Source organism: Poeciliopsis prolifica, unplaced genomic scaffold, assembly GCF_027474105.1.
Source record: "Poeciliopsis prolifica strain line A6 unplaced genomic scaffold, Auburn_PproV2 SCAFFOLD052, whole genome shotgun sequence".
NCBI lineage: Eukaryota > Metazoa > Chordata > Actinopteri > Cyprinodontiformes > Poeciliidae > Poeciliopsis > Poeciliopsis prolifica.
Window position 1 is genome coordinate 178,707 of NW_026562427.1, and position 14,972 is coordinate 193,678.

The 14,972-nt window shown below is 39.3% G+C and overlaps 1 protein-coding gene across 4 annotated transcripts in view; it reads left to right on the forward strand.

The window, feature by feature from the left end:
* Nucleotides 1-14,972, forward strand: part of gabbr2 (gamma-aminobutyric acid (GABA) B receptor, 2) — a 184,754-nt gene that overhangs the window by 86,856 nt on the left and 82,926 nt on the right. For all 4 annotated transcript variants that reach the window (XR_008608051.1, XM_055058793.1, XM_055058792.1 and 1 more), the window contains exon 4: nucleotides 12,093-12,194. Coding sequence is in view for 3 of the 4 variants with exons in the window: in XM_055058793.1 (XP_054914768.1) it covers nucleotides 12,093-12,194 (102 nt within the window). In the remaining variant the exon portion in view is untranslated. The remainder of the gene's footprint in view (nucleotides 1-12,092; nucleotides 12,195-14,972) is intronic.

A 14,972-nucleotide genomic window follows, 5' to 3' on the forward strand; every position in this document is an offset into this window, starting at 1 on the left:
AGTATGTATGTGAACTCTCATTGTAAATCTTGGAGAGACAAAATCCCTTTATCTCTCTCTTCCTGAAGACACCAAGGGGCTTAGGATAGGCTGAAAACAGACAGCCAGATTCAATCAGCCCACCACAAGATTGGCTTCTAATCCTGATTTACAAATATTCAAGCATCTCTTCCACACTTCATGATTCTTGCAATCTTTTGTCAAGTTCAAAGCTTGCTGTTTTGCAGTTACTTTTGGAAATTATTCAGTGTTACAATTTGTTGATGAAAAATAAACGTTTTATTTTTGTCTGGTCATAAATAAGGAAAAAAAAAATAAAAATGAGATTTGCTTTTGCATAATTGTTCCTTAATATGTTGTTCAAATTATTTAATTTGTATTAATCACATTGTATACTGAAAGCAAATGTGGATATTTTTAATAGCCGCAGATAGAGCAATCTAACACTGAGTGTAAAATGTATCCCTTTTTAAGAAACACACAGAATGACAACACTACAAATAAAGGCAAAATTCTAAATTACCACTGATGGAGAATATTCCCTCAGCTATTATATTCTGTAGAAAAATAATAAATATGTAAAAATTGGCATCCTCACGAACGCTTGGAGTTAGATGTAAGTGTTTTGAGGAGATTATGAGGACGGTATTCACTGAATAAAGAAAATATTTAGGTCCCTTGTAAATGATTATTTTAGTGACCAAATAATTTAGAATTTATTCAGATGATTAATTGAATAATCCAATAAAAAAGTGTATAAAATAAAATATTGGACACTTATGCTACAAAAAAAAAAACTTTATAAAAAGTGCAAAGAACTGGTTTTGAACGGCGGTACCTCAACAAGTATTTCTCTTACTTTATGCAGCACTGGACTCTAAATGAGTGTAAAATAGGAAAATTGTGAACGACATTCATACGCTTGAAAAAAATGTGACTGAGACTTCTATTGTTGTTTATAAAAAGGCCATGCTCACCAGAGGCACATTTCAAAGAAATCAAGAGTGGCCCAAGACTTTTGCACAGCATTCCTCTGTCGCTTTCATTCTGTGTCCCCCTCCCAAGGTTAATGTTACATAATGCTGGTTAAGAATTCAGTCTCTGGCTTGCCCGTCCTGCACAAACACCTACAGTTTGGTGTCCCCTGGGAACGTAACCTGTAAGATAAGGTCTATTTCTATTCTTAGGCCACACTGAAACACACACATTATACACACATCGTGTTTATACATGGACACTAATGTTCCCTTAATGGGGCATTTGTGGTTTGTTGCAGCTTAAGATGAGTATGAGTAAGGGCTAGGTATTTGAAGGTATTAAAATGCCTATTCACACAACACACATTCTCTAAAAGACACACAGCAATCAACATTATTGAAATTGCCAGACAAACAGGGCTTGTCCAGGAACACAGCAGCAATCATCAGTCTGTCAGTCAGTCAGATGACAGACCTGACTGAGAGTAGGATTAAGACTCTATCCTCTGCCTGACTCCCTCTGTGCTCGAGTGTTTAATTATACTGTGATCGCTGATAAATGTAGCAGAAATTACTGTCTCAGCACCCACTCTATTGCAGTTCCTGTCTTTCTTTTCTCTGCCTTTCATAGGCATCTTTCTCAAAAGTTGACTAAATTGTCATTCCTTCATAAATAACCATACATTGCTCGTGAACCTCTCTCTACAATTAATCATTCATGACATCAGTAAAAGAAGGGTACGGTCATAAGAGCAGGGTACGGTCATAAGAGCAGGCAATTTGAGCAACAATGTGTCATGCTAGTTCATATAAGCTCCAGACTGGCTGTACAGTCTGTTGAATGAGCACAACAATTTATACATATACAGTATAACGACATTTTTTTTTTTTTTTACAAAATTACATAGAATATTTATAATATTGTCAACAAATTGTAAAACTAATTATTTAGTCAGTGAAAACATATTTGGTTGGTTTAAATACCTACTGTGGAAACTCAATATTTACATATACAGTTCAGAAAGAATTATAGTCCTCATTTTTCACTGTGACTACACAGTTTGACCTCATAAGTATTACTTTAATGTGTGTATGTATGTGTGTGTGTGTGTGTGTGTGTGTGTGTGTGTGTGTTTTATACAATATTGCAATGAATGTTACAGCGGGAGTTTGGTTCAGGCAAATATATGAAAATTAGACTCACTCCATACATAACTAGGTTTTTGAAATAAGGCTATAGGCTAAAACCACTGATCATTTTTCCACCTGATGAAGACTGGCCCTTCATTTTTGTCATGGCACCTTTGGTGTATCCACTAACCCTTTTCTGTGGTAAATTGTACTTGCTTTTCTACATGCAGGCCTGCTCATAAGGGAAGTAGGATTATTCCTGTCTATTATTTGATGCTGCGAATTCCCAGACTGCCCCAGACAATGGTGGATTATTATTATTAGGCATGAAACTGCACATTTGTTCTGATAACCAGCTTTTAAGCCATCTTTCCCCTCTGACTCTCAGTTTATGTAAAGCACAGCATCCAGGAAAACACAGATGTGGTTGTTGTCTGAATTAGCAGCAGAAGCAAAACAAAACAATTCAAAATAAATTATTTCTCGAAATTCACATCTCTGAGTGGTTTCCACTCAGAGATGCTACTCTTCTGCATGTCTGGCTGAGTGTGGTTGTTTTTGAATATTCTGACTATCTGACCCACTGCCATTCCTCTCTTTTCCAAACATGTTTTCCTTTTAGCTGAACTTCAGCCAGGCGCATCAGAACAACACTTATAATAACACAACAGGATGTCATAGCTTGTCTATAGCACCAAACAAACTGTTTCTCAAGAGCAAAACCAGGTTATATTGATCCACTCTGGCCTTCCTGTTGTTTCAGCTCGGCGCGCTACAGTGGAGGTAATATCTGTACAAGAGTGAGTGATGTTCAGGGTGATTTGGATATCTCTCCAGGGCACCAGAACAGAACCCAATTTTGACACAGTCATCAAGATCCATTAGGGAAATAAAGTGGAGATTCTGCAGACGTATTGGTCCTAATGCAGGACCAAACCTATTTAGATTTACAACATTGAAACACTTGCCAATAGTGACGGTAATTGTAATGATAGCATTGTGTTAGTATTTTATACTTTTACATCCTACTGTCATTTTTTAAAAAGAATGTTGGTGTTGAGTATAAAGAAAAGATACTACTTTTTTTTAGATCTTATCAGAAAATGTTCTATTGGTATCTAAAGGTACATTGTTAATCATCATTCTAAAAAAAACAGGTGTTCATTTGGTCCTTTCTTTTTTCTTTCCTTAAGACCTTCAGAAAATTTATTTTTATTTTGTTTACCTTAAATTTTAGTCTATATTTTGAAATCTGGTGGAGAAAAATCCCCAAAAGAAGAAGAAAAAAAAACTGAAAGAGGAAACAGGTATTCTGTACATTGTAAAGTAATTTGTAACAAGTGGTTTAAAAACAAAAGAAAATGTGAAAGGTAAGGGGATATAAGCACTTCTGCACTTCAGTGTGGGCATATAGGTTTTTTTTTTCATGTTCATTAAAAGTGGATCCAGAGCAATTTAGGACGCATAAATATGTGAGTGAAGTACAGAACATGGACAGATATAGAGCAATCATAGAGGACCTTCATCTGTTAGCTGTGCTGCACTGTCATTGCCAACTGTGCTTGGCACGCACATTTGAGAACAAATACATTCTGATGTTTCAGCCTGTCCCGAGTGCCAAGCTCCTGGGTGGGAGCAGACTGATTATAGCTGCAGGGCATGGCCTAAGGAAATCAGAGAAATCTGATTCAAGACAGAGTGAACCAAGTCAATGATACTGCTGAACAAAACAAGAGGTCTTCAAATGTAATTTACATTCCTGTGATAACACCGAGACAACAACAAAAGGATAAAAGCTGACAGAACAATGAAAAATGTCTAGAAAAATGATGCCATTTCCCCTAATGATAGATGCATCATCCTTCAGCTGATCATTTCCTGCAGCACGCCAGAGTTTTACCTAATGGCTTTTTAGGGTCTGAAAAAAACTAATTCTCAGTAGTTATGAAATTTAAAGACATGAAGGATATCTGTATACTCCTTCATTACTGTATTTCTGTGGAGTAGCGGCCATCATTGGCTATTAGCATGCAATAACATCACTGCTATTAGTTAACATAGCAAAATATTTCCCGTGCACAAGTCATAAAATAATATTACAGTAGCTGTTAAGGTTCTAGCACAGACAGTCTGCCATCCCAGTGGGACACCTGCTTTATGCTCTTCCTTTTATCACATTACTCTCCATTCAACTGAGTCTATTCATCAATATAGACAAGCAGGGGCAGCAGATACATCATCTAACCAGGAGAAGCAACTAAGATAATAATGTTCACATGTGTTCTTTCATGTCTCAGTCTATAAAACATCAAATACGTACTCTTCTTGAAAATGCATACAGTTCATAATGTGAAAAGTGAAACTAGAATCAACACCAAACTCCTTCCTGTAAGATACGGGTTGTATTTTCTAACTGATAGTGACAAAATGAAGGCAGCATTTCAGTGTATCAGGCTGGTTTTCTGCCATCGTATAATATTTTGTATTACACGTTATATTAAGCACAATAAGCTCAGAAAAGAAAGCAATAAAAAGCGTTAAAATCACATATTTAAATTATATTTTGTTTAAATTTTGTTTAATAGTTAAAGTGATGCATCTCTGACTTGAGCAGTAGAGTGCTCTGTCCAGGTCAGTTGATAACTCCTAAAACTGCCTGGAGCCAAACCTTAAAGTTTTGACTGAACTGCAACTGGAGTGTTGGATTCACTCCTTCTCCGTTCCGTTAGAGGGCGCTGTAGTGGCTTCGCGTCAGTTAAGGGAGAGAAGAAACTTACGGCAGAAAAAGTAACGGCACAGAGATCGCCGTTAGCCGCAGCTAACGGTATTATTGACTACAAACGGATATTTAATCGACGTTTATGAGTGTTGCCCAACGTGGTGAGTTACATCAATGTTGTAAGCTGTCGGAGATTAGTTCTCGTTGTTACTAAATATTGATGTATTGTTTTATTTTTTATTTACAGTTTAACCGGCATGTCCGTGTAAAGCACAGGCAATAAAACAAATAACAACAACAAAAACAACGACTACCTTATGTTCTTTGTAACATAAAGTTAAACACGTCGGCATCATGTCTGAAACTAAAGAATCCGCGGGAGAAACAGACATTGCTGCGCTGAAGAGGAAGAGAGGACAAGCTAAAGCAGCCGTAACTAAGATGATGACGTCAGCGAACGAAAAAATTAGAGAAAACAAGCCAGAAGAATTGAAGTCAGTGCTAGAGAGCCTCGACTTAGCCCTTGCACATCTTCAGGAGGTACATAAATGTTATCATTCTCGGCTCACTGATGACATCGACAGAGAAGAGTCTGATGCTTATGAGAGACTTATTATAATGAACGTTCACGATGTGCGTCATGAAGCTCTAGCCTGGCTGCAAGAAAAAGAAGAAGATGGAGCTAGTGTGCATTCATATGTTGATGATGAGCTAGATGTTACTACAAGCCATGTTCAGCGAGCCTCCAGCTGATATAAATGATGAAGATTCCGCAGCAGCAGAACTAGAGAAAATCCAAGCCCTAAGAAAAAGAGAAGGAAAACTTTGAGCTGTTGCTTAGACGTAACAAAGAGGAATTTGAGTTGGAACTTCAGCGACTACATCACAAAGCTGAGCTGGATGCACAGGTGCAACACAATCAGCAAAAGATGCAAGCCTTCACAGCAGATCTCCATTCTACGCCGAAAATTGGCAAAATTCCTACGACACAACAACCCTCGCCATTCCAGATGGCAGATGATTCGATTTCACAACTGCTAGAGTTCTCAAGGCAGCATTATCAAGCACAAGTTGACACTCTCAGGCTCCCACCAACTGATCTAATCAAGTTTGACGGTGAACCCCTTCAGTATTGGAAGTTCATGAGGCTTTTCACCACTATGGTGGACAAAGAGTCTATTTCTGCTGAAGAAAAGTTAACTCGTCTGCACCAGTACACAGAAGGGAAGGCTCGAGATGCTATTAGTCACTGTCTGTACAATTCTGATCCCAACGCAGGTTTCAAAGAAGCACTAGACCGACTAAAATCAAGATTTGGAAATCCTCATTCCATTTCTCAAGCTTGGGTTGAAAAGGTTTTGAACTTTAAAGAGATAAGAGACAATCTGCAACTCAGAGACTTCGCAGACCTGCTGAGAGGCTGTAAAGACACGCTTGCTGCCATGAAATGTGAGGAAGAGCTCAGCGGCCGCCGCACATTATTTGAGATAATTAGCAAGCTACCATCAGATCTCAGGGCCAAGTGGCTAAATAAAAACTACGGAAGGACGTCTACCGAAACTTAATGACGTCGTGAACTTTGTGGAGACAGAAGCTGAAAAGAGATCTGATCCAGTCTTTGGTGGGCTAATTGGCTTCAAGAAATATGAGAAACCAAACAACTTTACATCACCTACCAAAGTCTCAAAGAAACATCGTCAAAGCTACCCCCACTGTCAAAGCCGCTGCAGTCTGTGAAAGTAAGTCTGCACGCACCAAACAGCCAGCTTATTTAAAATGTCTTAAATGCTCAGAACAGCATTTCTTAAACCAGTGCCCAGGCTTCCGATCACTAACGGTGCCAGAGCGCCTGGTGTTTGTTCAAGAAAAAAACCTGTGTCAAAACTGTTTCATGATTGGACACAGTGCTGAGATTTGCACGCGCAACTGGGTGTGCAACGTGCCTGGCTGTGGACAGAAACACAACAAATGGCTGCATCCTAACCACACTAACAGACAGGAGACAGCAGCAGGCCAGGACAGCACTGATGACACTAAAACTACCCAAAGAACGCAACCTAGCAGATCACCTAATGTCACATGTGGATTCGCTGGAGCTGCAAATGGTAAAGTTTGTTTACCTATAGTTCCTGTGGTCGTTAGGGGTAAAGTTACAAACATCAGTTCTGTTACATATGCATTACTCGATCCTGGCGCCAATACCAGTTTAGTGTCAGAAGAGCTGACCAAGAAGCTAAAGGTCAAAGGCAAGCCTGCAAGATTAGACCTTGACACGGTAGGAGGAAGCCAAGAAGGCATATTCACTCAAAGTGTGGATCTTGAGATTGACTCTCTGCATGATGGCAGCACCTACACACTTAATGGTGTGAGAACACTTAAGAAATTAAACATTGGACTTAGCTGTCTTGCGACACCAGACGAGGCAGCCAGATGGGATCACCTAGCAGATATCCCTATTCCCAGCATCAAGTCCAACGATGTGCACCTTGTCATTGGACAAGATGCTCCTCGTCTCCTTAGAGCTGAAGAGTACCGCGTAGGAGGTGATAATGACCCTTACCCTAGCAGAACAGTACTCGGCTGGGCCATCAATGGTCCCATTGATCACAAAGAAGTTAGGAAGGTTAAGACTTACTTCCTCAAGTCAGATCAAAATCTACAAACACAGGTGGAAAGGTTTTGGAAAATTGACGACCCTGCTTCAGAGAACAATCTGTCAATAAATGACCACAAGGTGATTAAACTGTGGGAAAACTCAGTTACCAAAGATGGCTCACATTATACCTTAGACATACCTTTTAAGAACAAAGCAGTGACACTGCCTAACAATATCAACTTAGCGACACGGAGACTACAACTACTGGAACGCAGATTAACAAAGGACCCAAACCTGAAAGACAAGTATGTTAAAGCAATGAAGTCAACTATTGATAAAGGATATGCAGAAGAAGTCCCAGCTTTGTCGCCTGATCACAATGAGGGCAAAGTTTGGTACCTCCCACATCACGCAGTGACTCATCCTCGCAAGCCTGAAAAGGTGCGAGTTGTTTTTGACTGCGCAGCAAAGTATGACGGAGTATCTCTCAATGATGTCGTCCATCAGGGCCCAGATCTAACAAACAAATTAATAAACGTGTTGATCCGTTTCCGACAAGGTCCAGTTGCTGTAATGGCAGACATTGAGGGCATGTTCAATCAGATACATGTAACTCCAGAACACAGAAATGTGCTAAGATTCCTCTGGTGGAAGGACCACAATCCTAATAATGAGGTAGTTACTTACCGGATGACATCCCACCTTTTTGGTGGAGTGTGGTCTCCAAGTGCAGCAAGTTTTGCATTAAAGAAGTGTGCATCAGATCACGCACATCTGTACGATGCAGATACCATCTCCACTGTAGAAAGAAACTTCTACGTAGATGATTGCCTGAAATCCTCAGACTCACCTCAACAGGCCATCCGTCTAGCGGCACAGCTGATCGACCTACTCATGCATGGTGGGTTTCGCCTGACAAAATGGACTAGCAATTCAACTGAGGTTCTACAGTCTATCCCGCCTGAGGAGCATGCAAATCAACTACCATTGTTGGACCTGGATGGAGATTTGTCTTTGGAGAGAGCTCTGGGAGTGTTTTGGGACATAGCAGATGACTGCATCACCTTCATCATCAAGGTCAGGAACAAACCCAACACAAAAAGAGGCATGCTAAGCACAATAAGCTCAGTTTATGATCCCCTGGGGTTAGTTGGCCCATTCATTTTACGGGGAAAGGCACTGTTCCAGGCGCTATGTCGCTTGAAGCTAAGTTGGGATGAAGCTATCCCAAATGACATTGCTGAGCAATGGGCCGGTGGTTAGATGACCTACCAAAACTCTGCAGACTGCGGGTGCCCCGATGTCTCAGACCTGAAGGTTTCACTGCAGCTTCAGTCACCATGCAACTTCATCACTTCTGTGATGCTTCAGAGTTAGGTTATGGTGCTGTTAGCTACCTTAGGGTTGTAAGCAACGATAACATCTACTGTAATATCGTTCTCTCTAGGAATAGGTTGGCTCCTGTTAAACCAAGCACTATTCCAAGATTAGAACTGGCAGCCGCTGTAGTAGCAGTACAGCTTGATCAAAAAATCCATCAAAGCTTTGAGCTACCCCTTCTAGAGTCTGTCTTCTGGACAGACAGCACTATTGTCCTACATTACATCAGAAACGAAGAGAAACGGTACCAAACCTTTGTTGCAAATAGAGTTTCACAAATCCGTGAAGTCTCACAAGCCTCACAATGGAAACATGTTTGCACAGAACTAAACCCTGCAGATGATGTTTCAAGGGGACTGTCTGCTGAGGAACTTACAAACAGTGAGCGTTGGCTCAAAGGCCCTGCCTTCCTGTGGCAAGAAGAAGAATTATGGCCTTGCCAGCCTGATCTAGGAAGCTTACCTCCGGAAGCAGAGGTAAAGAAGTCAAGTCAGACATATGCAATGTCTTCTAAGCTCACCATTCAATCAGCAATTGACTGTTTCATTCAGAGGTATTCCTCCTGGTACAAACTCAAACGAGCTATTGTACTGATCCTACGAGCTAAGAATATCCTTCTGAAGAAGTATGAACTCAAGCTAAGTGATCCAATAACACCAAACGAAATGAAACTGGCAGAGATTTCCATCATTGAATACGCTCAGCGCATCCACTTGACTGGTCCAATGAAAGGAGAAAGCATCAAGAAGTTAGCTCCTGTACGACTCAGTGATGGATTACTCCGTGTCGGAGGAAGACTTACCAATGCTCCAATAACTGAAGCGGCAAAACACCCTGCAATTTTGCCTCAAAACCACCATATTACCAAACTTATCATTTGGCATTTTCACAAGCTCACAGGTCATTCTGGAGTTGAAAGGGTGCTTGCTGATATCAGACAATTCTTTTGGATTGTCAGAGGCCGCGCATCTGTGAAGCAAGTCCTAGCACAGTGTGTACCTTGCAAAAGACAAAAGGCTCCAATCAGTACTCAGTACATGGCTGATTTGCCCATTGATCGTGTGACTCCATGTAAGCCGCCTTTCGCTCACGTCGGAATTGATTACTTTGGACCCATCACCATCAAAAGAGGACGGAGTGAGGTGAAGAGATATGGATGTCTATTCACTTGCCTAACTACCAGAGCTGTCCACTTGGAGGTGGCACACAGCTTGGACACAGAATCATTTATCAACGCTCTTCAGCGATTCATGGCTCGCCGTGGGACACCCCAACTGATACGTTCGGACAATGGGACGAACTTTGTTGGTGCTCGTCATGAACTGCGGAAGGCTCTGGAAGGATGGAACCAGCAAAAGATCGAGGATCATCTACTCCAGCGAGAAACTCAATGGAAGTTTAATCCTCCCGCCGCCTCGCATTTGGGGGGTGTATGGGAGAGACAAATCCGTTCTGTGCGCTCAATTCTCATGAGCGTTGCAGGACAACAGACTCTGGATGATGAAGGACTAATGACACTTTTCTGTATCATTGAAAACATTGTCAATGGGAGACCACTAACAAAGTTGTCAGATGACCCAAGAGATGGTCAACCTTTGACCCCCAATGACTTGCTTCTGCTGAGATCAGAGTGTGCTCTGCCTCCTGGTCATTTTGTAAAGCAAGATCTGTATCGTCGACGCTGGCGCCAAATCCAGTACTTGGCAGACATTTTCTGGGTTCGGTGGGTAAAGGAGTACCTACCCAGCCTGCAACAACGGCAGAAGTGGAACCACCATTCCAGAAACTATCAAATCGGAGATCTTGTGCTGATTCTGCACGAATGCACTCCTCGCAATCAGTGGCCTCTTGGTTTGGTTACTGATGTCAACATCGGAGCTGATGGTTTGGTGAGATCAGTGCAAGTGAAGACTCAGAGAGGCATTTATACCCGTCCAATACACAAGTTGTGTTTGTTAGAAGGAAATATGGACAAGTAGATTTACTTACCTTCAGAGTGTTTGAGTTTTCTATATGTTAAAGATAATTTTCACTCTATCTTATGTTCATGATTACTGTAACAAGTAGTCTTTAAAAAAAAAAAAAAAAAAACTTCCTTTCAGAAAAGTTGTTATTGCAAAGTGGATATTACATAGTCATATACAGTTGTTAAGTTTAACTTGTCGTTCACCAATTTTCTGAGATGAACATCTGTAGAGTTCATCGGGGCCGGGATGTTGGATTCACTCCTTCTCCGTTCCGTTAGAGGGCGCTGTAGTGGCTTCGCGTCAGTTAAGGGAGAGAAGAAACTTACGGCAGAAAAAGTAACGGCACAGAGATCGCCGTTAGCCGCAGCTAACGGTATTATTGACTACAAACGGATATTTAATCGACGTTTATGAGTGTTGCCCAACGTGGTGAGTTACATCAATGTTGTAAGCTGTCGGAGATTAGTTCTCGTTGTTACTAAATATTGATGTATTGTTTTATTTTTTATTTACAGTTTAACCGGCATGTCCGTGTAAAGCACGAGGCAATAAAACAAATAACAACAACAAAAACAACGACTACCTTATGTTCTTTGTAACATGGAGAACAGAAAAAATGTCTACAAAAACTTCCCCAGACTTTTTGCTGTAATTCTCTACCAGCAAGCTTGTAAGAAATCTCAAGAATGATTGAGTGAAACGGGTAAATCAGTGAAGTGTTTCCTAGAAGGAGCTCTTCATGGTAATGTTACAGGAATTGTTTTTAAAATTATTATTTCTGCAAACCTGGATATTATGTGAAATGTCTAAATTTATTTTGTATTGACATCTACACAACAGCAGTCCCAGGGAGCATTAGTTAGTCATTTCCCTATCAGAGCAACTCTTTCCACTGAGTTACTTTTTTGAATATTGATTGAAATATTCAACTTCCAGCTGAAAGAATGGCAATTTAATGAATAGAAATTCCACTGCTGGGTTTCTCTGTGAACTAAATTTAATGCAGAAATTTAAATTTAAAACTCCACGTTTTAAATTGTGGAGTTGTGGTTCACCTTTGTTAAAGTGAACCACAATATTTCCCAAATCAAGTACAGCCTATCATACCCTATTCATCTTTTATGAATATAGCTTCTATGATTCCTGCTTGGAGTAGCCATGTCTCTCAGGGAATCTCTGTCTTTCTTAGTTCATGTAACTCCTGGCAGCGTCCTCCAGGACATTCAAGGGGCCAGGATGAATAACATAGAAATACTTCAGCAGTGACTCTGTGCAGTGATCTTAGATTGTGAATAATTTCTTCTTTCTTTATGTTCCCACAGGTGAGGAATGATCTGACCTATGAACTGGAGAAAGCAAACATTCACATTGCAGATACAGAAAGTTTTTCCAATGATCCCTGTGTCAATGTCAAAAAACTGAAGGTAAGCAAGACCTTTTATGTTAAAGATACACTACAAATAAAGACCTAAGTTAGCAAATTCTTTATGTTGTAAAACTTTTCATATTATATTGAAAAAATGCACATGTTCACTATAAAATAGTAATAACAACAGATATTTTAGAACATTTTGATTAAAAAGATTTCATTTTCACAGTTCTGACACAATTTATATGCAGTATTGAACCCAACTCTGGTTAATTAGTGATTGTTCTAGCCAAAAAGAAATAGAATGGATAACCCTCACGATCAATTGTTTTGTCTCATGTATATAAGAAAGTAAATTCAGCTGCAAATGGCATTTAACGATGCATCGTAATATAACAACAGCTTGGAATGTTTTTTTTTATGGTTATTATTATTATATAATAATAATGTATAATAATTATTCCATAAGAATAACCTATTATTTTGACAATTATGTTTATTTTTGGCAATAGTCATAGTTAATTTTGTATAAATTAATCTAAATCTTGTCCAGCTAACTTTAGCATGAGAGCAATGGGTTTGCGGGGATGACAGATTCAAAGTAATGGTTGGTTCAGGCTGTATGACTTTATCATAAAAAGGCTTGGGTCTAAATGAGCCTCTTTCTCTCCGTACTTTTTATAAGAGTAGAATATTGAGCATTCATTGTAGCTTTCATGATGCTGCAGAGGTAAATTGATAACATATAGAATATCATATCATGTCATGTCAAAACTGTTCGCATTTTTAAGCAGTGAGAAAAATACAAGCTAAATAAAAAGTAATTATTAAGAAACATATTTTCTCTTTTCATGCTGTACATTGGTAGATGACATGTTACACAAGTTAAAATACATATGAAGAAGCAATGAGTCGTCCATGAGGCAGAGAAGAAACAGAATGATGAGCTGTCTTTCCTAAAATAAAAATGTAATCTGCATGTGAAGGTATGACATTCTAAGCTGACATCAAGAGATTTGAGCTAACTGAAGATATGCAAATTATGGTATTGCCTCAGAATTTTTGCAGAACATTTGTAAGGAGTGGGCGTGATTCTCTGACACTTTAAAAGTCAGATTCCCACTCAGTATGTAACAGTGTTTTACTGTCTCCATCGCAGCAACATAATATGATAAGGTTTTTTTTGTTTTGTTTTTTTATTTTGTGTGTTAGGATGCATAGGAGGTTCTCAGCATCACAGAGAGATCCACAAATAGAGCACTCTCACTCTGTAATGTTTCAGCTGAAATATTCAAAATGCAGACAGGGACAGCTCTGGCAGGAAGTTGTAGCTTCCCCACCATGTTTAGTTTTATTCAGTTTGTTTCTTTTTAAATCTTTGAAGAAGTATTAATACAAAAAACGCTGTTAGAACAAAAGAGGTTTTAATTTTAGTTTATTATTCATGAATTTGACTGTAAAATATCTGTGCTGAGTTGCTCATGTTCTGTTTTTTTTTGACTGCAGACTATTCGGGCAGTTTGCCTTTAATTGGGACCTACATGTGGAAAAAATATGTTTAAATATAAAGCGAGGTATTTTTCTTACACCTTAGTTATTTACAGTATTAGTAAAATTCAGATACTGCCCTTCACTGCAACTGCAGACGAAGAAGTTTTCAAATTTCAGCTGTTCAGAAATCTCTCTCTAAGGCTGAATGTTCTCCTTTTACCTGTTTGGGTTTCCCCAACACTCTGGTTTCTGTCTGTTGATTGTGAAAAATAGAAAGGAACATGTGTGAGTGCAGGGTTGCTGATATCATGGCCAATACATATTAGCCTCCATCGCCCCAGGAATATGCCTAATTTCGGCTGTGCCACATTGTATTTGCAACTGGCTCATTTTTTTCAGTTCTGTGATCGGTTCCGTCCCCTTCACTTCTGTCCAATGGGAGCAATGATTGCCATCTTGGGTCACTGTTTTTTTTTTTTAAACAAATTATAGTCTGGTTGTAAAAAAGCACAACGTGAAAGCAAACCATGGCAATAAATAAATAATAAAGTCCTTTTTTGTTCTGGACCACACAAGCAGACCAAAGCACTTTACTTCTGTAAATACACCCCAAGATCTCATTACATTTTTTAATTTCACAAGTAAATTTTTATCACACAAATTACAGAAAGGCATCAATCATTACCTTAGTTTATGTGTAAATGCATAAATTGTGTAAAGGGAAACATTCATTTTATGGGATTGCATTGCGTTTAAGTCAACACAGTACAGTACAATATTTGTTGGAGGTCCTGTGGATGTATAGCTGCCTATAATCAGCTCAGGATAAATACCTCACACTCTTGCACAATCATTATAGGTTTAACCGTTTTAGAAAGTACTTTATTGATACCAATAAAGATTCTAAAGCACTTCTGCTACTTCAAATCCCCAAATAGCGCAAAGCCAGAGCAAGAGTCTCACTCTGAGAGCCCTGAACAGCTTGAAGGACCAATCGACTCTGTTCTAGTTTTATACGCCTCTACAGGTTTGAGCTGATGCTAATATTTCAGTTGAGATTTGCCTGTAGGAGCAACTGTTCAAATAGTTTGTCATAATTGTATATTATTCTTTAACAGTTCATGTAGACATAAGTCCATCCTCAAAGAGCGAGTGTTTGACCCCATCACCATAGTTATCATGGTGATGGGGTTCATATTGTTTGTAGAAACAACGAAGCCACAATGGACTTTTCCCCAAGCTCACAAGAAACCATCAATATCACCTTTATGTGTTTTTTGCTTAAGAAGCTGTAAATATACTCGATTGTGTACAAGAGGTAAAATATCGCTCAACTCACTAA